General features: G+C 42.4%; 1 protein-coding gene across 2 annotated transcripts in view; it reads left to right on the top strand.

Annotated features, from left to right (window-relative positions):
* Positions 1–27,028, top strand: part of vdrb (vitamin D receptor b) — a 188,669-nt gene that overhangs the window by 126,288 nt on the left and 35,353 nt on the right. For both annotated transcript variants that reach the window (XR_004559640.1, XM_034167006.1), the window contains exons 3-7: positions 5,450–5,597; positions 8,499–8,629; positions 9,683–9,879; positions 11,752–11,851; positions 13,879–14,059. Coding sequence is in view for 1 of the 2 variants with exons in the window: in XM_034167006.1 (XP_034022897.1) it covers positions 5,452–5,597; positions 8,499–8,629; positions 9,683–9,879; positions 11,752–11,851; positions 13,879–14,059 (755 nt within the window). In the remaining variant the exon portion in view is untranslated. The remainder of the gene's footprint in view (positions 1–5,449; positions 5,598–8,498; positions 8,630–9,682; positions 9,880–11,751; positions 11,852–13,878; positions 14,060–27,028) is intronic.

Here is a 27,028-nt window from a genome sequence, read left to right as displayed (position 1 = left end):
GGCACCAGGACACCCTGAGCCGGAGGTCGGGTGATCGACTTTGTAGTCGTATCATCTGACCTTTGGCCAGTGTTCTCGAACACTCGAGTAAAGAGAGGGGCGAGAGCTGTCTACCGATCACCACCTGTGGTGAGTTGGATACGCTGCGAGGGGAGTAATCCGGTCAGACCTGGCAGGCCCAAATTATTGTGAGGGTCTGCTGGGAGCGACTGCGGAACCCTCTGTCCGCGAGGGTCTTCAACTCCCACATCTGGGATGCTTCTCCACGATCCGGGGTAGGTTGGAGACATGGAGTCCGAGTGGACCATGTTCTCCATCTCCATTGTTGATAGCGGGGGCCGCTTGTAGCTATGGTCTCAATGTCTCTGGTGCCTGTCGCGGTGGCAAGCCCCCTAACCCTGTGTGGACACCGGAATTAAGGGATGCCGTCAAGCTGAAGAAGAGTCCTACTTATCTTTGTTGGTAGGTGGGACCCCAGAGGCAGCTGCCGGTTACCGGCAAAGCCAAGCGAGCCGCAGCCGTGCGGTCGCAGAGGCCAAAACTCGGGTCTGAGAGTAGTTCGGCGAGGCTATGGAGGAAGGACTATCGGTCGGCCTCGACGAGATTCTGGCAAACCGTACGACGCCTCAGGAGGCGGAAGCAGCTCTCCACCAGCACTGTTTACAGTGCGGGTGGGGAGCTGTTGACCCTGACTGGGGATGTTGTTGGGCGGTGGAAGGAGTACTTCGAGGATCTCCTCAATCCCATCGTCATGTCTTCCGAAGAGGAAGCAGAGACTGGGACCCAGAGGCTGACTCATCCATTACCCAGGCAGAAGTCACCGAGGTGGTTAGAAAGCTCCTCTGTGGCACGGCTCCTGGGTGGATGAAGTCCGTCCTGAGTACCTTAAGTCTCTGGTTGTTGTGGGACTGTCTTGGCTGACACGCCTCTGCAAACATCGCGTGGCGATCGGGGACAGTGCTCTGGATTGGCATACCGGGGGTGGTGGTCCCTCTGTTTAAGAGGGGACTGGAGGGTGTATTCCCAACTATAGGGGGATCACACTCCTCAGCCTCCCCTTGTAAGTTCTATTCCAGAGTACTGGAGAGGAGAATTCGACCGATTGGTCGAACCTCGCATTCAGGAGGAGCAGTGTGGTTTTCGTCCTGGTCTCAGCACACTGGCCAGCTCTACACGCTCCATCGGGTGCTCGAGGGTTCGTGGGAGTTCGCCCAACCAGTCCACATGTGTTTTTGTGGATCTGGAGAAGGCGTTCGAGCCGTGTCCCTCGGGGCACCCTGGTGGGGAGTGCTCCGGGAGTACGGGGTCCGGGGTCCTTTGCTAAGGCTATCCGGTCCCGGTACGACCGCAGCAGGAGCTTGGTTCGCATTGCCGGTATTAAGTCAAACCTTTTTCCAGTGCACGTTGGCCTCCGCCAGGGCTGCCCTTTGTCACCGGTTCTGTTCTTTATTTTTATGACAGAATTTCCTAGGCGCAGCCAGGGTGTAGAGGGGGTCTGGTTGGGAACCACAGAATCTCGTCTCTCCTGTTTGCGGACGATGTGGTTCTGTTGGCTTCGTCAAATCAGGACCTTCAGCGTGCACTGGGGCGGTTTGCAGCCGAGTGTGAGGCGTCCAGGATGAAAATCAGCACCTCCAAATCCGAGGCCATGGTTCTCGACCGGAAAAAGGTGCTTTGCCCTCTTCAGGTCGGTGGAGTGTCCTTGCCTCAAGTGGAGGAGTTTAAGTATCCTGGGGTCTTGTTCATGAGTGAGGGACGGATGGAGCGTGAGATCGATAGACGGATCGGTGCAGCATCTGCAGTGATGCGGTCGCTGTGTCGGGCCGTCGTGGTGAAGAGAGAGTTGAGTAGGGGGGCAAAGCTCTCGATTTACTGAGTGATCTACGTTCCGATCCTCACCTATTGTCATGAGATTTGGCTCATGACCGAAAGAATGAGATCGCCGGTACAAGCGGCCGAGATGAGTTTCCTCCGCAGGGTGCCTGGATGCTCCTTTAGAGATAGGGTGAGGAGCTCGGTCACTCGGGAGGTGCTCGGAGTCGAGCCGCTGCTCCTCCACGTCGAAAGGAGTCAGTTGAGGTGGCTCGGGCATCTTTTCCGGATGCCCCCTGGACACCTCGCTGGAGAGGTGTTCCGGGCACGTCCCATTGGGAGGAGGCCCCAGGGAAGACCCAGTACACGCTGGAAGGATTACGTCTCTCTGGTGGCTTGGGAACGCCTTGGGGTTCCCCCGGAGGAGCTGCGGGAGGTGTGTGTGGGTCGGGAGGTCTGGGCGGCTTTGCTTGAGCTGCTGCCCCCGCGACCCGACTCCGGATAAAGCGGAAGAAAATGGATGGATGGATGGATGGATGGATGTTTTTACGTCAGCCAAGCTTGAACCTGCCTATCTCTGCTTTCAGTGGCTTACCAGTCTAGTGAGTATAAGAGAAAATTGTGGAGAGCTGGGGCATGTCCCAACTTGTCCTCTGACACTCCAAAACGGAGGTGTTCTTTGTCTCGCTCCATCAGCGGCTCCGTCGTGACGCGCAAAGCCTCCGCGCAGCTTTCCGTGACAAAATCTCTTGTTAAAAGTGAAATCTTCCGGAAAATGGCTGATGTCCAGCTCTTGTGATAACCAGAGAAATTGCACACGACGGTCCCGGATCGACACAGCCATCCGTTTAGAAATGAAATGGTGGTTTCTGTCTGTCGAACGCGGCTCAGAGCGCGGCGCGCCGTGCGCCATTGTGGGCCGTCCTTAAAGCGGTAGTAACTCTCCGTAATCTCTGTGAAGCCCATAAAATTTCACCGAAAGACATGTGAATTTTCCGAATGGTTTCCAGCTGCCTGTCTCTAACAGTTTCTGAAAAAATTCTGATGGAGCAAAGCCCAAATCATTCCGCCATTTCCTCGCAATGAAAAAACGACGAGAGGGGTGGACCAGTGCTCACTCAAAGCCTGCCCACAGGTGAATGACACAACTGACAGGCGTGAAAAAACTCACGCATGCGCACGAAGGTTCAAGCTTGGCTGACGTAAAAACATATGAATCAAATCCATATATTTTTTGCATAAAATAAAAAGGTCGGATACTTTCTCACAGACTTCGTATGCAAAAACTTTTCACATTGTCATATGAGGTATTGTATGTAGAATTTTGAGGAAAAAAATGAATCCATTTTGATTAAGCCTGTAAAACCTATCAAAATGTGGAAAAAGTGAAGCACTGTGTATACTTTCTGGAGGTACTGTATATGATTGGAATACCACATCTCATGGCCATTTGAGTTCATGCTAATTGTGACTCTAGATCTACATGGAGAACCTCTGGCAAATTTTTTGGTTTTGTTTTTACTGCTCAGCAATTGTTTAATTGTAATACTGTATCTCATGGCTAATTGATTTTATAATAATTGTGATTTTATGCAATTGCCTGATTGTGTAATAGAACCTGCATTGGTACTTGGAAAAACAAAAACTAAATACTGAGATGCACATGCACAGAACTGTGCAAATGTGCCAAACATGATTGTCATAGCATCAGTGGATGCAGTACTTTACATAATCATGACAGTGAAGAAGATTCTGATAAGAATGGCAGCGAAGGTGAAATAGAGAAACTCCATCACCATTGTTTTGCTTATTTAATAATAAAATCCATAAATCTGATGAAAGTATTTTTTTAAAAGTCAGTTGCATGCTTTCTGTGTTGTTTTGATTTCATTTTTTAAAATAACACATTCCTGATACATGTTGGCATTTTGGACCAATGTTTCTCACTAACGCTCAAAATTCATGTTTGTGAAAAAATATGTTCTTTGGGGTACCATAGGATTTCATTTGTCAACATTTTCACCTCCACCCCAGACGTAGGTCATGGTCTCTAAACTTCAAAGGGATATTGATTTGGTGGCCCATGGTCTAATACATTAGATTTAGCAAATTCAAAAGTTTTATGTTCTGGTAAAAATTTAAATGCTACAATTTATGTGCAAACCAGCAAATGGGCAACTCCCAGAAAATATACAAAAACCATTTTAAAAAAGAGACTGTCATGAAACAAAATGTGTATTATACAAAACGTTAAAGCTAGTACACAATCTAAAAATATTGTATTTCAAGATGTTAAATTGTGGCATATGTATACAGGTGACATGTACAGAAGCTGAGAATGGCCATGCTTGCTCTTATTTTAAATACCACTTTCTCATGATACTGAGTTAGTTATACATTATTTTGAGAAACAAAAGGCTTAAGTAACAATCTGAAAATAAGTTAAAATTGTATTACTGCTTCTTTGTACTGTCATTGAATGTAATCTGGCATCATAGAAGCTTAAACATTGATGACATTTAAATTTACATTTACATTTAATAAACCTCTCCGAGCTTCTGTCGGTTCATGCTCCAGGTCGAAATATGAGATCGGCCAATCAACTGACTCTGGAAGTGCCGAGATTCCGGCTGAAAACCAGGGGAGACCGTGCATTTTCAGTGGCGGCTCCGAGACTCTGGAACAGGCTTCCTTTGAATGTCCGTATGGCCCCGTCTTTAAACATCTTCAAGTTTTGGTTAAAAACTCATTTGTTTGTTCTTGCTTTCAACTCAAGCCAGCCGATTCCTGATTTGGTTATGATTATTATTTTAGCGATTTTGTTCCTGTTGTGTTTTTCATTATTACTATTATTATTTTTTGGGTGTGTGCAGCACTTTGGGCAGTTTTTCTGTATTAAATGTGCTATATAAATAAATTTGACATTGACATTCTTACCCAAGCACAAGGGCAAGAGTTAAACACCATGGTCACGACGACCACTTCCTGGCTTGGTCTGCATCGATGCCTTTATTGGATGTGCACAGAAAGAAGGGTGTAATAATACCTAGCCCATGCTTTTCTTCTTGACTCCCTGACCATTCATCACACTACTGCAGCTACCCCCCAACATGGGACTGGTTTAGTGGGTTAAGCACTTTGGCCCCAGGGACCCTCCCTCTCTAGCTGCAGTGCTGTCTGCACTTCTAGTCTTTGTGCAGGTTGTTTCTTGCCAACCAGATGGCGCATGTGGTTCTTAGGTCTGCCATTGAAGTATCATCTACAGCTTTCATGATATATTTGTTTTATGGAATCAGTTACTTGGAACAAGCTTTTAGTATTTGGTTGGTGAATCCTCTTAAACTGACTTGAAGTACTTGGTCTCCCCTCCTACGTACTGATATTCTTGGGTGAGGTCTGTGTGTTTGCACGTCTTTCTGTCATGTGCTCGTGCAAACGTTTCTCTCCACTGGTGCTGTCGGTTTAGTTGTCACATTTTGTATCTTTAGAAGCATGCTCTTCCTGCTCAGTAAAATGTTAGCTATCATATTTGAATATTGTATGATAAGCTGATAGTGAAATTACTGTGACAGATGTATATCATGTAAAATCAGAATTTGGTTTCAGCAACCCCTCTCCCACGTCATTTCTTGTGTAGTGATGGAGCCCACAGTTGTGAGTACCTCCACTCTAGCCCCTGATGACTTTGACAGGAACGCGCCACGGATATGCGGCGTGTGTGGTGACAAAGCCACCGGCTTCCACTTCAATGCCATGACCTGTGAGGGCTGCAAGGGCTTTTTCAGGTACAGAGACATGTACAACAGTGTGCAGTGTTACACATATATGTGCTGCACACATGAATTGACACATTTAGTACACACAGGTTTACACAAATCTAATCTTCAAGCCACCACTATAGCTCATGACAAGAAAAGCATGCACTCTGACAGTTACCCACATTAGCAAATGTAAACAGGCCTCAGCTCGCATATCTATATAATTGCCACCCACACTTTGATAAAGCATATACGTGTTCACACTAATGCCGAGCAACACGTTCAGAATACAAATGAACTTGATCCTATAGTCAATGTTTTGCACATTGCTTCCCTGCAGGCTCATTGATGAACACACAGCTTTCCATTTTAACGTCAGATAAACATAGTTTGTCAGCATTGATATTTAAAAGTTAGTGTTGGTAAGGTTAGACCTTACTTGTGTGAAGCGCCTTGAGGCAACTTTGTTGTGATTTGGTGCTATATATATTAAATAACTTGAAATAAATTGATGGAAAAATTATGTTTAACCATCCTCCTTCATTTATAGGTGGCATTTGTTTAAACTCACACCAACCATGCGTGCATGTGCTTTTGCTTGTGGCTGTATAAAAGGTGCATGCATTACTATGCAATTGAAATTGTTAAGTACCCAAGCTTTTCATTATAATGTAGTTTTTGATGGTTTGTTTTCTTGTTAAATTAGTAAAATGCCAAGATTAAAATGTACAAATGTTAATTTAAAAAAAAAGTTGGTGTTTTCAGTGATGAAAGTTTTCCGGAATTTCCCGAAGACCGATAAAAAAAGCAGAGGAACCGGTAGTTGCTCCCCTATGCAATAAATGAAGTCCCTTCAGTTTCTCCCTTGTTTCCACTCTGGGACGTCACAGTAAATCCGAGGTGGACACAACGGATGGCCTTCCTGACACAACTGCACATTTCATGGGGAACGAGCAGGGGTGGCATTGAACCGGGAACCTTCTGCAGTGGAAACAAGTGTGCTGTCATATACATTCTGTACTAGTTTCTAGTGCAGGTTAACAAGGTTGAGAACCCACATTTTTTTGTGAAATGGAGGATCATACATCGTAGCATGATTCTTACCATCAGAGAAGCAAAAACATGAAGGTGAAACAAAATTATGACTAGGGTTGTGCATCGAGAACCGGTTTCCCTTTCAGGTATCGTTGAGAATTGATTTGATCCACTGACATCAATAGCCTTTTTGCTTAACGATTCCCTTATCGGTCCTTCAGAGCGGCTGTTGTTTTTGAGGGTGTTTGTCGGTAAAATGATCATTTCTCTACATTGATTACAGACCCTGCAGCGGCTCTGTAATCTACCAGCACGACTCCACTTTGAAGCGTGAACCAATGAAGCAGTACTTCGACTTGCTGACTTGCTGGTTCTTGGATTCACTGCTTTTCAGAAGCAGCAAGTCTGCTTCTTAACCCCTCTCAAAGCCATTAAAATATTTCCATCGTGAGTCACTTTTGTGTGAATTAAAGTCACTAACTGGGACTCTTGTTGCAGTTAAGAAACGAGAATCGTCCTCCGTTCCATTGGCACTGCTCCAAACACTGCGCGGCTCTCTGCCAAAAAAGAGTCCAGTCGGAATTGATAACTTCAAAACGAATTGCCACTAAAAATAAATGAATAAATAAATAAATAAATAAATGACACCTCTTTCCAAATGCTGTAATACAGACAGTAAACTACAATCGACTAAAACATTTTTTTCTTCCCAAAATGAGATGTCCTGCATTCTTTATGAATTACATCCTGACGTGCAGCACAGCCAGCTGCAAGAGCTCAGATGTATGGAAAGACATTAATGCCAATAATGTCTGAAAGGAAATGCTTTTGACAATAAGTACAGATTTTGTTTATTTTTATTTATGTCCAGAGATCAAGGATCCACCATGAGTTTATTATGTCCAGAGTTTAAGGATCCAGTGACCAATTTCATATTTATTTACTTTAAGACTCAATAAAATGTTGTTGACATAGAAAACCTGTAAATCCTACTTTTAGTACATAGAAAATTCACAAGAGGTATCGATAAGGGAATCGATAAGGAATTGGATCGATTAGCGGAATCGATAATGGTATCGATAAAATCTTATCAATATCCATCCCTAATTACCCATTTGATGGCATTCTACATTATTGCCCCTAGATGACTCTAAATCCTACACACTGTAGCTTTAAAGAAAGTAATATGTTTAAATAACCAACTTTTTCAACTTCTTGAAAGCTTGACTGCTTTGTGAGTTTACATGCCAAAGCAAGATGGCACAAAGACAACACGTCAGATGACAATCAGTCAGTAATGATTTGATCAATGTAAAAATTTGATAAACTTGTAAAAATAAGAAATCACTTTTGAAGCTAAAGCATAGTAACACCTGATACCGTAGGTATTTTGTTCCACCTTCACTGCTTGAAAATTGTCTTAACTTATTTGATATTTAGAAGCTTTTTGTGACCTTTTCTTCATGATTTCTTTTTTGTGTGTATAAATGTAATTTTTTCCCCCCAAGCTTCATTGGTTGTAGATACTTTACATCAGCTTTGGACAAGGTTATCTTTTACCTCTGGCCTCCTTGGCAGTCATTCTGAGTCAGCTCCAGAGTTGAGATGAGAAAATATTTATCTAGTTGCACCATGATTAGTCTTTGTGCAGTACACTTGTGCCAAATCGACACGCGGGTCCACCTTGGCTCTGCTGTGATGACCCTGAGTGAAAACAAGGGAGCAATTGAAGAGACTTACTTTTTACCTTAAAAAAAATTCTACTATGCCATTTAAATGTGTTAATACTTGTGGGACCTAATTCATTTGAAAAAACTTTAGATTATTCTGTGAATTTTCAGTCGACGTTCAAAATCTTTACTTTCCTATCACTTGTTTTTTTTTTTTTTTTAGACGCAGTATGAAGCGCAAAGCCACCTTTACATGTCCCTTTAACGGCAGCTGCACCATCACCAAGGACAACAGGCGCCATTGCCAAGCATGTCGGCTCAAACGTTGTGTGGACATTGGCATGATGAAAGAGTGTAAGTATATAGCATGTGTGGCTTCAGGCCATAACCTTACTATTACTATTGATGACTTATGTGTGTTTCAATGCATGGTACAATAATGTGTTTGTCCAGGTTGATCCAGAAGCTGACAACAACATGTTTTTTGTACCAGCAAGCTTTTAATTTATTTTTTATCTGAAGTCATTAAAAATAAAATGTGTAATTTGCCAAGGGTAAGCCTTGCTTGAATATCTTGCCTGAAAAGTATTTCCAGTTTGTTCTCCATTTGTAAACATTATATAAGATTTGGAGTAGGGTCAAGTATCTGGGTGTCTTTGCCCCATTGGATTGTTTACAAGGTCTGTTTGAACTAGTGGTGCCTCCCTACTTTGTACAGTAAGTGCACTTTATCTGGAGTTGAAACACCTGCTGTTATGTGCAATCTTTTCTTTCTACAGAGTTCTGTTTGTTTCTATTGTCTAGAAATAGCAGGTCCAAATCTTTCTGTAGTTTTTTTTTTTTTTCTTCTTCTACTTAATATCCGGATATTGTCCACCGCTCTCTTGGAAGCAGAGGCCTCCGGTATCCCTGAAAATGTTTTTTTTTTCACCGAGTTGTCCTGTGAATGCCATGTGTGCAGTGACACACACGCTTCAATTTGCTCCAGGTGAAGAGAGCGATGCGCTCCCATTGCTGCTGCTGTTGCAAAAACAGAAGCATGTTGTTGAGACTAATCATTGTCTTTCTCTGTCTCTTTGTGACAGTCTCTCTCTGCCTTTCTGTGAGCTTATTCAGTTTCTAGAACAGCAAGGAGTGAACAGGACAAAAACAATGCGTTCAGTTGTTCAGTGCCAGCAGGGGTGTCCATATGGACCCATTCCCTCTCATTCTCTTCCTCCAGAGCACAACACCCCCACAGTGACATAGTTGCAGAAGTGTATATCGGAAACCCCCATTCCTCATAAAGTTAATCAGTTAATAATTCTATCTCTTCTAAACTTTTCCCCAATTGTTGCCTTGCCTTATCCTAATGTGCTTTCTGTGAAAATTGTATGTTTCTTGTGCCTGTCTATTTTTGCCCTGCAGTCATTCTGACAGATGAGGAAGTGCAGAGGAAGAAAGACCTGATTCAAAGGAGAAAGGAGGAAGAGGCACAGCGTGAAGCGGAGAAGGAGGCACGACGGCCTAGGCTTACAGAGGAACAGAGTCAAGTCATTCGCACGCTGGTGGAGGCTCACCACAAAACATATGACGACTCCTACTCCGACTTCTCCCGCTTTAGGGTCTGTGTATCAACACTGTGTGCTCTTGAAAATAAACATTATCTACTTTTATTTATTTTAAGTACTTCAGGTCAGGTTTTTTGAAAGAGAAAATTTGTTTTGCAGAAACAATTTACACTTAGCACACTTAAAATAGAGGATAGAAGACTCACCTGACTAAGTAATACATTCACTAGTAATGCTCATTATTCCCTATACCACATACCACGTACCTGTATCATCCTTCCTGTACCACAGAGCCACCTCTTTCTGGTGTTGAAGATAAACCACCAATATACAGACTTGGGTTTGATTCCAGGTCTGTATTTCAGACTATCTGTCTCTGCCCTTGGACAAAACACTTAATCAGCATTGTCCCAGTCACCCAGCTGTAAATATGTACCAGTCTTGGCTGGGGAAGTAACCTCTATGGACTGGCATCCCGTCCAGGGCCATATGTAGACTCTCATCTGCTTCGTGCTATATATCTACGGATATTCACTCGTCAAATGGGTGTCAGTGTCAGTGTAGGGCTTCCTTATTCCAATAATGTGATCATGAACATTACACTATGTTTCTGATTCAGCATTATTCCAATGCCTTTTAACAAAACAACTATATTGTCTGGTCCGTATTCTAATGTCACATCCTTTGTTTGTGCGGTCCAGTTCAGTTTGTTGTTGATTACTAAAAACTAAATATATATAATATATATATAATAGTATATAAATAATAAATATAGACTTGTAACTTCCATAACCATTATATGATGCAAAAGAATTTCATTTGAGATTTTATATATATATATATATATATATATATATATATATATATATATAGTGAGGAAACTACGTATTTGAACACCCTGCGGTTTTGCAAGTTCTCCCACTTAGAAATCATGGAGGGGTCTAAAATTTTCATCTTAGGTGCATGTCCACTGTGAGAGACATAATCTAAAAAAAAAAAAAAAAATCCGGAAATCACAATGCATGATTTTTTAATAATTTATTTGTATGTTATTGTTATACCTGTACTGTGGGATCATTTTCCAGTGTGTGTGGAGATAGATAGATAGATAGAGAGAGAGAGAGAGAGAGAGAGAGAGAGAGAGAGAGAGAGAGGAGAGAGAGAGAGAGAGAGAGAGAGAGAGAGAGAGAGTGAGTGAGTGATTCGCACCTCCTGGACAAGAGCAAAAGTCTGAATGCTTTTGTATGGTTTTCCATGTAACAAACACCATATACAGTGAGGAAAATAAGTATTTGAACACCCTGTGATTTTACAAGTTCTCCCACTTAGAAATCATGGAGGGGTCTAAAAGTTTCATCTTAGGTGCATGTCCACTGTGAGAGACATAATCTAAAAAGAAAAATCCGGAAATCACAATGTATGATTTTTTTAAATAATTTATTTGTATGTTACTGCTGCAAATAAGTATTTGATCCCCTACCAACCACCAAGAATTCTGGCTCACACAGACCTGTTAATTTTTCTTTAAGAAGCCCTCTTATTCTGCACTCTTTACCTGTATTAACTGCACCTGTTTGAACTTGTTACCTGTAGAAAAGACACCTGTTCACACACTCAATCAATCACACTCTTTGTTATTGACCAAATACTTATTTTCCACCATAATTTACAAATAAATTCTTTAAAAATCCTACAGTGTGATTTCCTGGATTTTTTTTTCTCATTTTGTCTCTTATAGTTGAAGTGTACCTATGATGAAAATTACTGACCTCTCTCATCTTTCTAAGTATGAGAACTTGCACAGTCAGGGGCTGACTAAATACTTTTTTTTACCCCACTGTAGTTTTTAATGTTTTGTGAGTTTTATCTTTATTGACTGGGCATATATGTACTAAAGTATTCTTTTTGTCCTTTTCTCCTCTTCAGCCTCCAGTGCGTGAAGGCCCAGTGACACGTAGCGCGAGCAGAGCTGCTTCTCTCCACTCTCTGTCTGATGCCTCCTCAGATTCCTTTAGTCACTCTCCAGGTGAAATCTAAGTCTTAAGTCATTGAAACTATAAGAGTACCCATTATACTGTATCTCTGCCAAGGCCCGACATGTCCCATCTTGCAGCGGTTACAAAAGTTGTCCTGTTGGTGAAATTGTTGAGGTGGTGACATATCTTACGGGGGAAAGCCCCAGGGGTTTTGCCATTGGAAATAAACTTCTGCAGGCAGGCGGAGGTGCTGTTCTCCTGGCATTACATACAGTTCAGTCTAGGAGCTTAGGAAATATTTACTCATCTTGACATTGTGGTTGATGCTGCGATACTTTGCAGAATCAATAGATGATATAATTGCATCACTTGCAAAACTGAGTGAGGGGTCAGAGTGTCTGGGTTTGCAAGTGTCCAGAGATCAGGATGCTTCCAAATCAAATACCTAGATCATCCAGCCTGCTTTTTCTATGCTAAGGAGCATCACTTCTTATTCAGTCTGCCTCTAGATGTCAGTACTCACCTTGTCCCGAAGGACAAGTTCTAAAATCTTACCAAGGAAACTCTTATTGGTCAGTCTCATTCTTTCACTCCCTACCCAACATTCAGTACCATAAGCAAGAGTTGCAACATGAATAAACCAAGAGCTTTGCAATTTGATTCAGTTGCCTTTTTATCAGGTTAGGACAAGATAATAATGCCTACATTACAGGCGAGGGCACCTTCTATTGTCCGTCAATCTGCCACTCTGATTTTTCCATACTTGTGATCAACATGCTAATACTGCTGAACTACTGCATTTGGGGCAGTAACTTTCTCACAACCCAAAGGCGGCAATCAACTAATTTCTATTAGCATGCCATGAGCTCTTACTTGAAGGTGGCTGACACTCTTGATGTAAAATCGTCCCGGATGAGATGTGACAATAAGTATTGTTTAAACATTTTTATTGATTGACAAAACATATTTTAAATGAGTTACATTTGCCTGGATTAGGGAGAGCCAGGGCTCCTTCCTGTAGCCTGGCCTAGAGGAAAAAAAGTTCCCTTTGGCTGGAGTTCTCTCTGTGGAGTCCGGTTGGACTCAGCCTGAATGGTTGTCTGAAGCCGCATCCTCTGAGCCTATCATGCACAAGGATGAGCACAGCGTTCAGGGATGAAGGAATTCAGGTCTTGTTTTGGGTGTTGACTGTGCCAGTTCCCAGCTGCAGCAACTATGCCTGCGAACAATTATGCCCTATCTCGCAATGTTTAAAATTTTAATCATTTTAATTAACTGGCTCTGACCCTTTATTTTGCCATCCCCAGATTTTATGGCTTCTACTCCAGGTTAGACAAGGATTGTTGAAAATCAGTTAATTAGTTTAACTTAATCTTGCTAACTAACAGACGTGCAAAAAACATTTTTTGTACTATTCATGGAGATAAAGTTATTGCTGACACAATGTGAGCTATTTACCAGATATACAGTTTTGAATGGGAAATAAAACTACCTTGATAATTTTACAAAAAATATTACTGATTAGTTCAACAAAAACATCTTAATTTGGAGTTGCATTACCTCACATCACTCACACATGCTGACACATGCTTATCAGTTGGTGTTTCTCTTCCCTTACTGTTCCCACGTTTTGCATGTTTTGTTTGTGTAATCTGTCGTGTTGCTTTTCTAAGAATTGGTGAAAATTCTGTGAATAACCTCTACCCTACAGACACCTGACTCAGACAAGTAAACATCACATAATTAATGCATCTGTCACTAATGGAGGGAACACAGCAAGGGACACGGTGGCGTGGCTAACTGCCAACAGAACAAATAGCTCAAAACAACCCCAGCCCTCTCTGCATGCCTCACATGTTTTTGAAGCTGTTATTAAGCTTTCATCTTGCTTGTCGTGACCTGAGGCGTATTTTCCGATGATTTCAGTTGGCAACTGTACTATTATTATTGTTATTTCTCTCACTACACAGAGCACCTTTGTTCATGAATGATATTCGTGTTAAATTTTTATGCTATGCCCTTTATGCTCATGCTTTTCTTTTCCCTCCTACTATGCCTTTTTGGTTGATCATTGCAGAGTCAGTAGATGCCAAAATGAACTTCAACAACCTGCTGATGATGTACCAAGAACAAGGCAGTAGTCCAGAGTCCAGCGAGGAAGAAGGCTCCAGTTTGTCCATGCTGCCTCACTTGGCTGACCTGGTCTCCTACAGCATTCAGAAAGTCATCGGCTTTGCCAAAATGATACCTGGCTTCAGGTGTGTTCAAACACTGTCTTTGTGACTGGAGGAATTTTCAGTTTGGAACTTTGAATCAATTCTTATTATTTTTTGGTAAGATAAGCATACTTTGTCACTATAATCATCTTATCTGCACCCACATTATTATCATCTATGGTGTAAGTATAAACTGTCAAGCTTTTGTTGTTGAAGAGTTATCATGGAGTTATCATGTTCACAAGAGGAATTGCTCCATCCTAGTTATATGCCCCAAACAACCATGAAGTCAAATTGGCTCATCTATCAGTGGTTGTCAATGGTCAGTCGAAAATGTCTACCATGTATTTATTTATTTATTTATTTATTTGAAAAGATATATCAATGTACACAGACAGATGCAAGAATGACAGCATAATGTCCCACATACTGTAAGGACACAGACATGTCTTCTTTTGGCTTGGCTTCTCCCATTAGGGGTCACCACAGCATCTGTCTCCATCTCACTTTGTCACATGAACTAACCGCATATACTCCCTCACAACATCTATAAACCTCCTCTTTGGGCTTCCTCTCATGCTCCTGCCTGCCAGTTCCATTCTCACCGTCTTTCTTCCAGTGTACCCTTCATCCCTCCTCTGCTCATGACCGGGCTGTCTCCATCTCACATGTCCCACTTTGTCTTCAAACCATCCAGCCTGCGCTGTCCGTCTAAAATGCTGTTTTCTCATCCATTGCAGCATCTTAAATTCTGTCACTTCCAGCCCTTCTCCCTGTCTTTTTGTCAGCACTACGGCCTCCAGACCATACAATACATGTATCACTAACCTCTTTCTCTTTCACTATTGCAAACACCCATCTATCACAAATCTCCTGAGTATTTAAACTCGTCTATCTCCATCATCTGCACTCATTACAAGCAGAGCATTCTGATGCCCTCCCTCTCACTCATGCACATACTGAATACTAAGTCTTGCTCCAACGGACTTTCTTTCTCCTTCTCCCTAGAGCATAGCTCCACCAGTCCAAGCTTGCTTCCATCTGCTTCCTACACTCACTGTAAGATAAGATAATAAGATCAGATAATACTTTATTGTCAGATGAGAGATCCGAAATTTGTCTTATTCAGTAACTCCGTTACAACACAATACATAAACAACACAAATAAGACACAGATATTTCACAAACAAACAATCCAAATGTTTCAGTCTGACCTTGTTAAATTGTGGAACACTGCATTGACGTCCAGATGGAAGGAGGACATATTCACTGCTCAGGACATGGTTGTTTTGTTGTGATAAGAGGTCTCATACAGGCCCTCTAAAGGCTGATCAACAATTTTTGAACAGATTTTTAACAAGTGTTTCAGTCCAGATTTTACAGAAGTGGACAGGCAGCTGTACAACACAGCATTACAATACTGCAGTACACTGAGAATAACAGAAGTATAAAACAGTAGGAGTATCTGTCGTGTAGCTCCAAATGATCTTAAACGAAGGAGAAAATACAGCCTCTGTTTGGTTTTCTTAGATGTAGTAAATATGATGTTTCCAAAATAGAGTGGCATCTATCATTATGCCAAGATAATTATATAACTCCATCTGTTGGATTGTTTCATTATTAATGATTATGGAGTTTACCATCACTGGTTTTGGACTAAACAGAATTTCTTTGGTTTTCTTTGTGTTTATCTCCAGAGTGTTGTTTTTTCTCCATGTGACCACTTTGTTAATGCCTTGTTGGTGCACATCAGGACTTTCTGAATCATGTAGTAATGTCAGCAAAACAGTATCGTCAGAGTATTTCAAAACGTACTGGTTATTTAAAGTTGAACAGGAATCATCTGTGAATTGAGTGAAAAGTATTGCTGAATTTACACAGCCCTGAGGTGCACCAACGTTGGTTGAGATGCCAAAAGAAAGCGTCTTGTTCACCTTAACCAACTGGACTCTATTTGTTAGAAAAGAGGCATAACAGTGGATCATGTGAGGGTTTACTCCCAGGTGTGACATTTTTGAAAGTAGAATATTGGGTTGTATTGTATTGAAAGTGGAAGAAGAGTCTAGAAAGAGTGCTCTTGCATAGTTATGTGGTTTATCAAGATGTTTTATGATGATATGAACCAAAGTGGCCACAGCATCTTCAGTGCCACAGACTGTTCTACATGCAGACTGTGATGGATCTAGTTTGTCATTAGTGCAGGCTTGCAGATGTTTGAGCAGAAGTCTTTCCAGAGCCTTCATAATCACAGAGCTATGGATCTGAAATCTCTGTTCTTTTGGAGATTGAGTTTTAGGCAAAGGTTTTATGTGTGAGGTTTTTCATGCTGTTGGAACTGTGTCAGTGTCAATTGAGAGTTGAAACACTGGTTGCCAGGCCGGTGCCAGATCTACCGCAAAAGGTTTTTTTTTAAATACAAGGACTACATTTATCTGGTACTTACACTTTTTTTACTGTTTATAGCTTTAAATGTTTTTCTAACTTCATCAACAGTGATCTCAATTTTATCTGAAGGTCCCAGATGAATATTTGCCAGAATTTGATTACAAAATTTAACCACACATACGTGCGCACACGTTGTGTCATGTGTGTTTTGGGGCCGAAATATGATACTCTCACTGTCAAAGCAGCATCCCATTCTGCGCTAATCAAAGCAGCAGCGGTGTCAGCGTGGACTGCAGAGGAAGGGACTGTGTGAATTTTCACTCCTCTCCGCTCTGTTTACTGCTTGCCATGAGCCACAGCCCCTCTCCTTCCTGTCCGGGGGGGGGACTTTTTTTTTTCCTCAGTCGGACCTACGGCCCGGAGGACCGACACTCAGCTGCTAACAGACGGTGGCAGCAGCAGTGAACGAGTCACTTGGAAGAAAAGCGCTTAATCAGTGAGGTTCCACAAAAACCACACATGAAGGATGTGTTTTTTCTTTCCTTTTTTACACGAGGGGCCGTAACTTCAGCTTGTCAGTGAGCTGACGTAACACCGGTAACACCGCGCGCATTTGAAGGAACGAGTCGCGTTTTACATAAGGGAGGACATTATCTTTAACTTCAGTTGATGAAGTGGTGAAGTGGCAGATATTAATGATCCAGTCCGGGTCTGAGGGTTGGCTGCCCCTCGGAAAAGCCATGTTAATTGAGGAATGAATAAAACTCCGGTGGGACACGGCAGGGCCTCGTTTATTGATCACACCAGAGTCCTGGTTAGTGACTTTAATCCACAAAAAAGGTGAGTCACGATTGATATCTTTAAATGGCTTTGATGAAGTTTAATTTGCGGTACGCTACGTTTGTTTTACGAGCGAGAGCATTTTACCGATTAAATGTGAATAAGCCAGTTTTGAGTTTCTCAGTGCACATGCAAAATTTGACTTGCTCTTTTAAAGAGCACCCCCCAGAATAAATACTGTGTTTTTACTTGACAGTTTGAAGTGACTATTATGTTTCAGAGGGTTTCATACCCATTAAAATTCACCAGAATACACAAAATTTGACTTGCTTTTAAAAAATTTCTGGGGGAGATCCCTCAGATCCCCATAATCAATACTGTGTTTTTATTTCACAGTTTGAAGTGACTTTTGTTTCAGATGGCTTCATACCCATTAAAATTCACCAGAATACACAAAATTTGACTTGCTCTTTAAAAAATTTCTGGGGGACATCCCCCAGACCCCCATAATCATTACTGTGTTTTTAACTTCATAGTTTGAAGTGAGTTTTCTTTGTTTCAGAAGGCTTCATACCCATTAAAATTGATGGGAATACACAAAATTTGACTTGCTCTTTAAAAAATGTTCTGGGGAAGCACCCCCAGACCCCCCAGAATCAAGGCTACACCTCCACGCCCCACCACCCTTTTATGTACCTTTATGTTCAGGTTTTGCATTCTTTTTATGCTTTTTCTCTCTCCTTAGAGGCTGTTTAGAATAGATTTGTATACTGTATTTATTGAGGAAAAAAAGTGTGTGTGGCCCCACTACGCCACATTTTAGGGAATTGCTGGCATTGATTTTTGCCAGGAAAAAATTTCAGTCAGATGAAAATTTATTGCTTTAACCCATGCCTTGGTCACATATTGTTTATTATTTGGGGAAGATTGTTATTTCTTTTGTGGGGACTACCAACTGTATACAGAAGTTAGTATAGTCATTAATGACAGTTACATTTTCATCTGATGAGCCCTGATGAAAAGTCCTCCAGTCAGTCCAGTCAAATCATGCTCTGAGCTGCTCTTTACTTTGATCCGTCCAGATTCAAATTACTTTTTTTTTCCAGGTTTACTAATTTTGTCCTGTAAACTGGGATCAAATGAATCACATTATGGTCTGAATTTAGTATCAGTGGTCTAACCTTTGAAATATAAGCATTTTTCATGTTTACAAAACACTTGTCTAGAATGTTGTTTTTTCTGGTTTGATTTTTAACATATTGTTCAAAACCAGGCAGCACAGAGTCCAGATAGCAATGATTCATGTCTCCAACTATAATTGCTGAGGTATCAGGATATTTCAGTCCTAACTCATGGACACAATCAGCAATGATGGTGGCTGCTTTAGCAGCTTTACCGCTGGGAGGGGCTTATACCACAAAGAGTAAAATGCATCCAAACTCTCTGGGTAAGTAAAAAGGTCTTAATGTCATTCCCAGTATTTCCACGTTTGGATCGCATAGCTGGTATTTCACAGTGTGCTGCCTGCACCAAAGATTGTTTATGTACGTGCAGATGCCTCCTTCTCGCATCTTCCGAGTCTACGTCCCTGTCTGCACGTACGAGCGTGAATCTTGGAATTTCATAGTACCTACTGTATGCTCTTATGCTGTCAACTTTGTTGCTCAGAGAGCGCAAGTTTGAGAGGATGATTGTGGGGGAGTGGTGGGCGGTTAGCTGTCCGCCGTAGCCGGTTCTTAAGGCCCAGTCACACGGCACTTAACGAAGGGTGATGAAGCCCTGACGAAACAAGAAATCTGGACTTTCATTGGCATCATTTAACCTTCGCGCAGCTTCGTTCCTGTAGCTGGCACTTCGTCAGGATTTTTAAACTGTTGAAAAATTTGAACAACAAAAACAAAAACCTCAATTTGTCTCTGTTTCATTTTTCTGTAGTTCTTGGCATTTTGAATCGTTTGTGTAGTTTTTGTAACGTCATTGTTTAATTTTACTTCATTGGAGCAGCTGAATGTTTTCACACAGTGCAGAAGCCGGTTTCTGAGCGCTGAGGCTGCTGCTGCTTCATGTACCGTTGGAAATTACAGGGCAAACTCAGCCTGCTTGCTTGGATTTTTTTTAGTCTTTGGGGGGGGCAGCTTCAATGGGCTCAGGCACCTTACATAGGCCAGAATTAATCTTTTGTGTGGATATAATTAATTATTTTGCCACAAGCAACTGTTGAATTTGAAGCAACAAAAAAGTTGTGTTATTTCCGACGGTAATTGAATGCAGGAGCAGCTGCTGCGTGCGCTTATAGTCCAGCAGCTTAACTCCAATATGTATAAGAATCGTTCAGTTTGTGATAAAAGCATGAAATTTGGTACACATATAGCCAAAGGCATATCGAAAAGATTTGGAAATGGAGGCATTATGAATTTTCAACATGGCGCCCATGGCGGCTATTTTTCAAAATGGCCGCCAGAAGCAACAGTTTTCTTATGAGTGATGGATATAATGTGACATTGTACACAGAATTCGATTAATTAATTGCCATAAGTGCTTGCTAATGTGTTTTTTGGATTAGACATTTTCATTAAAAATTCAAAATGGTCGCCACTGTTTCCAGACTGGTTAGATAGGGATAAACTCTGTGTCGAATTATACATTTTTCGTGATGCATAATTTGAATTAGCAAATGTAGAATTTCTGAGAAGCTTTGTTCTATCTCACAAGACATATATTAAGTGAGGCCAAATCTAGGGTCTATCACAAGGAAGACTATTCACACTCGCCTTCACAGAAGCAGAGGGCAGTGCATTGTAACTGAGCTTTTTTGCACTTGCAATGCCCAACACAACCCTTCTTACATTTGCAAGAGACAAGTTCATAACTGGACAGGTCTGCATCTGGTAGGCATGTCCAGAAGGGTTCATAGTCTCCCTCAGATGTCTTTGACCAACCCCATTTGCACGGTGAAGGTAGTTATGGTGTTGACACCAGCACTTGACCCCACACGTGACCTCCTTGGTATACTGCTCTCTTGACATGCTCTTCCAGGGCAGCCTTGGTCGGAGGGATTGATTCTGCATTGTGCATCTTGGCGAATAACTTCCTTCTTGCTGTATCTATTTCTGTGCATGTGCTGGTTTGGTCATAGAGTAGAATAACAAACCTCTCAATTGTGGCCATTACCTCTTGTGGTATCTCAGCTGGGGCTGAAGACAGTTTCAGAAGGGCATGCGTAAGCTCAGGAAACACAGTCCATACAGCCCATGCAGTCTTTTTCCCATGGCCAACAAAGCTTGACACAGTGTCGCAACCCGTCACTGCATGGAACAGTGGTAGCGCACGTGCTTTCTCAGGTCCTAGCCCTGCTGCAGTTTCATGGGCTGCTAAGTATCGGAAACTCTTTCCAGTTCCGAAAGCCAACCAAAGCTCGTCTTCTGATTGTAGAGTCTGAGCCACTGCCACAGCTAGCACCACAACATCAGTATCTACTGTTTTAATCATGATCTTATGATGGCCATTTCTGGCTGCATGGGCTACATGTAATAACATGCACTATCGGCTTCCTCATGAGAACAAGGAGCAATCGAAGACCTATCTGGGAGTGGTGGCTTGCTAAAGACTTCTATGTCACTAGTGATAACAAGCTGTTTGTCCTCCTGCAGTAACGATGTGAGAAGAGCTTTTGAGAGAAAGGCAAACAATTCTGTCTTATTGCTGTCAACTCTGAGAAAGTTTGGCCAGTTCCTGGGAATGGCTGCATCACCTACCACACGTCTCTGAATCCCAGTTCCACGCTTTGCTCTTGTAGCAGCTTTCAGAGAATCAGACAAGTAGCGGTCCCACACCAGATCAAGCCTGGACACACTTTCAAGTTTTCTAGTCAGATATGGAATGAAGATCACATGGGCTTAGTCATTGAAGGTTTTTACTGAACTTGGTTTCAGCATCTGGATGATGACTGCCCCATCTACAATGGTACAGGTAACCTTTGGACTTTCTGAGTATGCACTGTGACCTTTTTCCAGGCATGGAAGCAGATCACTCTTCTGTCCCAGGTGGAGACCTCCCCCATCAGACAGCGCTGGTGGAAACGGTTGGTTCTCATGTCGAAAGAATTCATCTAAGTTTCCATCTCTGGTCTGGCAAGCAATAAATAGTCTTGAAAAGAGCGCCATATCCTGTTTGAGAGAAACCAATTTCTGTTTTGGTTTTGATACTGTCCTCCTGGTTGAAGTACCGAACACCTGCAGCTTATTTCTTGGTATGGTGTCATCCACTGGTTTTATTCTCTCAACAATGCATTCTTTTGTGAAAGCGTCAAATTGTTGCTCTCCTGTCTGTTTCACCTTTCTAACTGCCTCAGCAGCTGAAAGTCCAGCAAGTTCCTTTGAGTGGAGAACAACCAAGTCCTTGCTTTCCTCTTCAAATGGATTTCCAAAATGTTCCATTGCACTGACCAAAGACCGTACATCTTTGATGAATGAGATCTGGGCACTTGTTGTTTGATCATGGTGAAGTGTGTTATCTGATTTTTTTTTAACTAATCTCAAATTCCTGTATGGATCGGGCTACTTCTGGTCCTGCAACCATCCATCGCAATAGTGCAGATGGATTATCAGTGAGGCCCACAGCACCACCATCTCCTTTGATACAAGCATTCATCTGCTTATGAGCCTGGTAGATGGCCATGGAGGAAAACACATTATTGGTCTTCTGGACAGTGAACTTGCCTTCCCTGAACGCCTGAGCTACGCTCGGGTGTGTCCTTGGTAGTTCAACCATGTCCCTCAGGTGAACTGGAATCCATCTTGCATAATGGGTATAATTCATTGCATGAAACCACTTGACTAGTTCTGTTAGTGCATCAAGGTACATGGAGAAACATCCCTCTCGCAATGACCGCACAAATACTAGCACGAGCAGCTCTAATTCAAGAACAATAGACCAGTACTGAAATTGTGGGATGTTTTGTGCTCTCCTGCTGCACCAAACTTCAGACGCAAGCGGCACTTGATCTGTTTGTGTTTGACAATAGTTGTCATAAGCCCGGTGCTGCAGAACATACAGAGCCGTTGCTGTAATTTGATGGGCTCTCCTGGTGCGAGTTACATGGGCTGCTTTAAGGAAGGAGTCACCTTTCCCTGGAGATGAGATGTCAGCTTGCACTAGTGCTTCAACCCAACCGCTTCCTTGTAACCAGTTCCCCAACATCTTCAGTGCCGTCATCTCAATATGCAGTCCACCAAACATAACCACCAGCTTGTCTTCACCATATTTTTACGGCCATTTGAACTGGATTTGTTTTGCCAGAGTGTATAATGGTTGGTCAGATGTGACCACTGGACTTTGGCCAGGATTCAGGTGTTCCACAGCCTTACTTATGACATCAAGTGAATGCTTAATCATGGCCACAGTGTGAGCACTTTCCTGAAACAGTGGAAGGAGAGCAGTGGAACATGTGGCACGAATTCCTGGTGTCTGACAGCTAGCATGGAAGGTAGCCCAAGATGTATCCAAGGAGTCTGCAGTGCTTTCGTTTTCAATGACCTCACTTGCATTGTCCAGCCACTGGTACTCTTCCTTGGTAGGCTAATTCCATCTCTAGTGAGTGATTCTAGCCTGGTTTCTGGAACTTATGAGACCTTGATATTGCTAGCAACAGGGGGAACCTCAGTGTAGTATGCTGGCAAGCGGTCAATGGTCTTGGAACATCCTCCTGCAGGTCCACTGAGTGCCAGGAGGCTTCGGTCAGTCCCTTCACCAACAAAAGATGGATGCTGGATCAAAGAGATTGCTGTGCCATGGAAAGAATCCCTAGCTGTTGTGGAACTGGGATTATGATCAATATTGTCAACTGCAGCAGTGGTAAACACATGACTGCGCAACTGTGGAGGGCACACCACTTGTTCTCTATGAAACTGCTGGCAGACTTGGTTCCCCATCTGAGTTGAAATCTGAAAAACACGATCATAGGATACGCTCAGGCCCAGATGTGCCATTTTATCGACAAGTTACCTTTTACGTGTGTGGGCATGCAGCATCAGTCCCACATATAATGGAACTGGTGTCTCCTGTGCAATACTGTGCCGGACTGTCTGGTGCCCGCTTGTGCTTAACACTGTTGAATTTTAGCAACTGAGCAATTGTAAGTGCTGCAGGAGATGTTGCTTCTTCCATCTGGTCTTTGATACTGGGTCCCTCTAGTACCATGTTAACAAGGGTAAGCAACAGCTGTGGCACAGAGTCCTCTTGGCAGTGTTCAGGAAAACCTTTAAATGGTTTTGCCTCACGAAACATGTGACGGCGGACTATCTGTGCAGCACGTGCAATGTGCATAGCATCTTTGTTGTTATCCTGCTCACAGGCTTTGACAAGAGCAGTGCCGATGTCATTTTCAAAGGCCATCAGGACATCTCTTCCCTTCGTGTAAGCTTGCATATCTGGGAACTCAGCAAGAAGTTTCTCTTTCAGCCGTGTAGAGTTAATTCTGCTCTCAACCTCAGCTCCTAACTGTTCCATTCATGACTTGTAGAGCTGGGAAAGTTCCGCTAGTTTGAATACCGGTGCTGACCCATCATGTCTGGTCTCCTCGATGTAAAGCACCAACTCAGCAAAAACAACACCAGAGGTTGATGCTGCATGTCCCTTGCTATTACCTTCAAGACCTTCCAGATTAACCTTTCTGGCACGATTATAGAGACCTGCTAAGCATCTGGAGTGATACTTAGCTTCAATTGCCACCATGTCTCCAGCACTCAGTCGTCCAAGTAATTCTATGTCTTGAAGCAGGGTTGCAGCAGCATGCACCCGATTGTCTACTTGAAATGTTGCAGCCTCGTGAAGGCCTTCATTGCCAGCAGGCTGTCTGCAGAAGAAACAGATGTCCTGTCTCATTTCAGGAGTCCGACTTGGTTGGGATCTTCTGAGTTTGGATTCTGACTGTTGATCAGGACTTTCACTGCATGCTTTCTTTTTTGCTCTTTTCAACATGGTTTCATTGTACTTCAGCCTGCATGTATGATGATATTGAGCTTTGTTCACAACCATGGCTGCTTCAATACCATGACCCTCATCCAGTCTTCCAATAGGAAATGTTGAAAGGAGCTGGCCAAGTTCATTGAACTGGATTAAATGCTCTGCAAGTGAAGTATATCCACTCCCCTTGTCTTCTCGCTTAGACTGCAAAGGACATCTCAATGCCTCTGTTGTGTGCTCTTGGCAAATAATACAGAGCTTCCAGTCAGTCTTGGCTGCGCAAGAAGTTGATGGTCCTTGACCATCAAAATTCACAAGTTGTAATTTCTTTGACATTTTCTCAACAAAAAAAAATATGTTTGCAGTAAAGGCCGAGGGTTTATCCTTTTACCACCGTTTACTACCAGGGACAACAGTAACACATTTTTGTATGGGATACAACTAGGTTCGGACAAGAAAATTGCCCTACACCTAGCCCGATCGTTCATCCAATGTCATTTCATTCCTGTGCGATCTGTACACCATCCGGGTAACAATATGAAAGTCATATAAAGCCCCATTACCCTTGGCTCGGCTCTCCCACGCTGGCACATCCTGTTCATTCAGGTGCGGCTATCTAACTACATCTAAATTAATGAACTATTAAGTAGATGTGGGGCTAACATTAGATAGCATTTAGGAAACTAAACTACACTACCACTAAACTATAGGGGTGCCGGGAAAAAATCGATTCACGTCCGAATCGCGATTCTTATTTATTAAGATTCTGAATCGATCCAAAATGTCCAAGAATCGATTTTTAAAAAGCAATTTTTTAAACATTTTCTTGCTTACTCGCTGCGTGTACGGTTTGTCAGGCAATGGCCTTCATACTACAGCGTCTCCGCGAGAAGAGGGTCCGGCGTGCTTCAAACATTCGTGAGCTGCAGCTTAGCATGGCGGATGAAGAGCTAATTCAGCCAGCACCATCTTTGCTGAAGGCAAATGTTTGGGTACATTTTGGATTTTATTATTTGCTGCATAAGAAGGAGCTTGACATGACTTATGCAGTGTGCAAAATCTGCAAAATGAAAGTCAAGTACTTCGGAAACACTTCAAATCTGCAAGCCCACATGCGACGCCATCACCCAGAACTAAAAGAAGTGGAGCAGCGGTATCTGCCGACTACTGACCAGTGCACACTCCACTAAACCACCAGCCAACTCTGAACGAGCAAAGCAGATAAGTAAATTTACATCTTTAGAATCACTTGATTAACCTTGTAAAGCTCCATTTTCTTAAACATGAACATTTTTTTAAGTAATATAACTATTTCTCAGAGCTCTTTGAATCGAAAATCGATTCTGAATCGAATCGTCGCCCCAAAAATCGGAATCAAATTGAATTGTGAGTTGTTGTAAGATTCACATCCCTACTAAACTATCACCACAACCAGCACATTACAGAAAATATGGCATTATTAAGACTAGAGGAGTGTATTTAGCTGGCACTGAACCCCATGCTGAGTTTCACAGCAGTGGTGTCGCCAGTGTGCCCTGGCTGTGCTTTGACATCCACTCTTACATTTCCATTCATATGGGGATTTTTACTTTAGTGTTCAACATTTTAATTCCAATAAAATGTATAATAGCTCTATTTACATGCAATTATACATTTTATTGTGGGCCATATGGCTGCCATTTTGAGAGAAACAGTGGTCATGTTCAGTTGTGAGGTAGAAGGATGCTTCTGGCCAATTTTAAGTTCAGAATTTGAATTCTGCATCATAAACTGATTTGACACCGAGATCATACATATCAGACCGTACAAGTGACGGCTGCCATCTTGGGAAATGGTGGCCATCTTGAATATGAAATGACAACTTTTCAATTATCCTATAGACATTTACCAAGTACAATATATGGTAAATATGTCTAAAATAACATATTATGTCCATCACTCATAAGAAAACAGGCATTGCTGGTGGCCATTTTGAAAAATGGCTGCCATGGGCGCCATGTTGAAAATTCATAATGCCTCCATATCCAGATCTTTTCGGTATGCCTTTGGCTATATGTGTACCAAATTTCATGCTTTTATCACAAACTGAACGATTGTTTTGGTTATCTGCTGCACTGTTATTATTTTGTATTAAATATAACAATATGAGCGTAGGAATGACAATCCAGTCCTTCTGTACATGTGGCAATGGATAGTTGAATCAAAATGATGATATAAAGAGCTGTTCTGGAAGGAAGAATTCACGTTGTGGATCAGTGATCAGCTGTTGGAAATAGCCGCACATGTGAGTCAATGCGCGCATTCACACCCACTGATTAATTCACTGCTGTGATATATTCAATCATCTTTACACTTATATTTATATTTATTCTCCCTTTTGACAGTTTCCTGTTATAAATCAATATATATGGCTTAGAACATAATACAGTGATACAGCACAGCACACTTTTTGTTTTTTTTTTAATTGGAGCAAGACGGAGCGCGCAGCGTGTCAACAGACAGTGTGGATTCTGATGATGATGGAGATGATCCCTCTTTTGTTCTGGACGAGGAACCAAAGCAGGTGGTCACCGATGTGCACACAGATCTCCACAGCTTCTGTTTGCATTTTCTCCAGGACTCAGGCGCTATGAGCTCCATCCCAGCGCCGAGTCCTGGAACGCAGAGATGCAGACACACACTGCTCCAGCTGTGGCTCCAGGCACGTTTCGTTTAAAGCGTTGAGATCGTTAGCTTGTTTTGTTAAGTTCCTCTTTCGTCCCTTTTGCGCTCTTGCTTCACAGACTGTTCGGTGATAAAAGCTCGTTCGTCCACCTTTTCTCAATGATTGTGATGTTTTTTACTTTTTCCCCTTCGTTCAGGAGTCGTCATGTGCCGTGTGAC

The sequence above is a fragment of the Thalassophryne amazonica genome, chromosome 3 (genome assembly GCF_902500255.1).
Source record: "Thalassophryne amazonica chromosome 3, fThaAma1.1, whole genome shotgun sequence".
Taxonomy (NCBI): Eukaryota; Metazoa; Chordata; class Actinopteri; order Batrachoidiformes; family Batrachoididae; genus Thalassophryne; species Thalassophryne amazonica.
The sequence above is the reverse complement of the archived record's forward strand: the minus strand, read 5'-3'. Positions and strand labels throughout refer to the sequence as shown.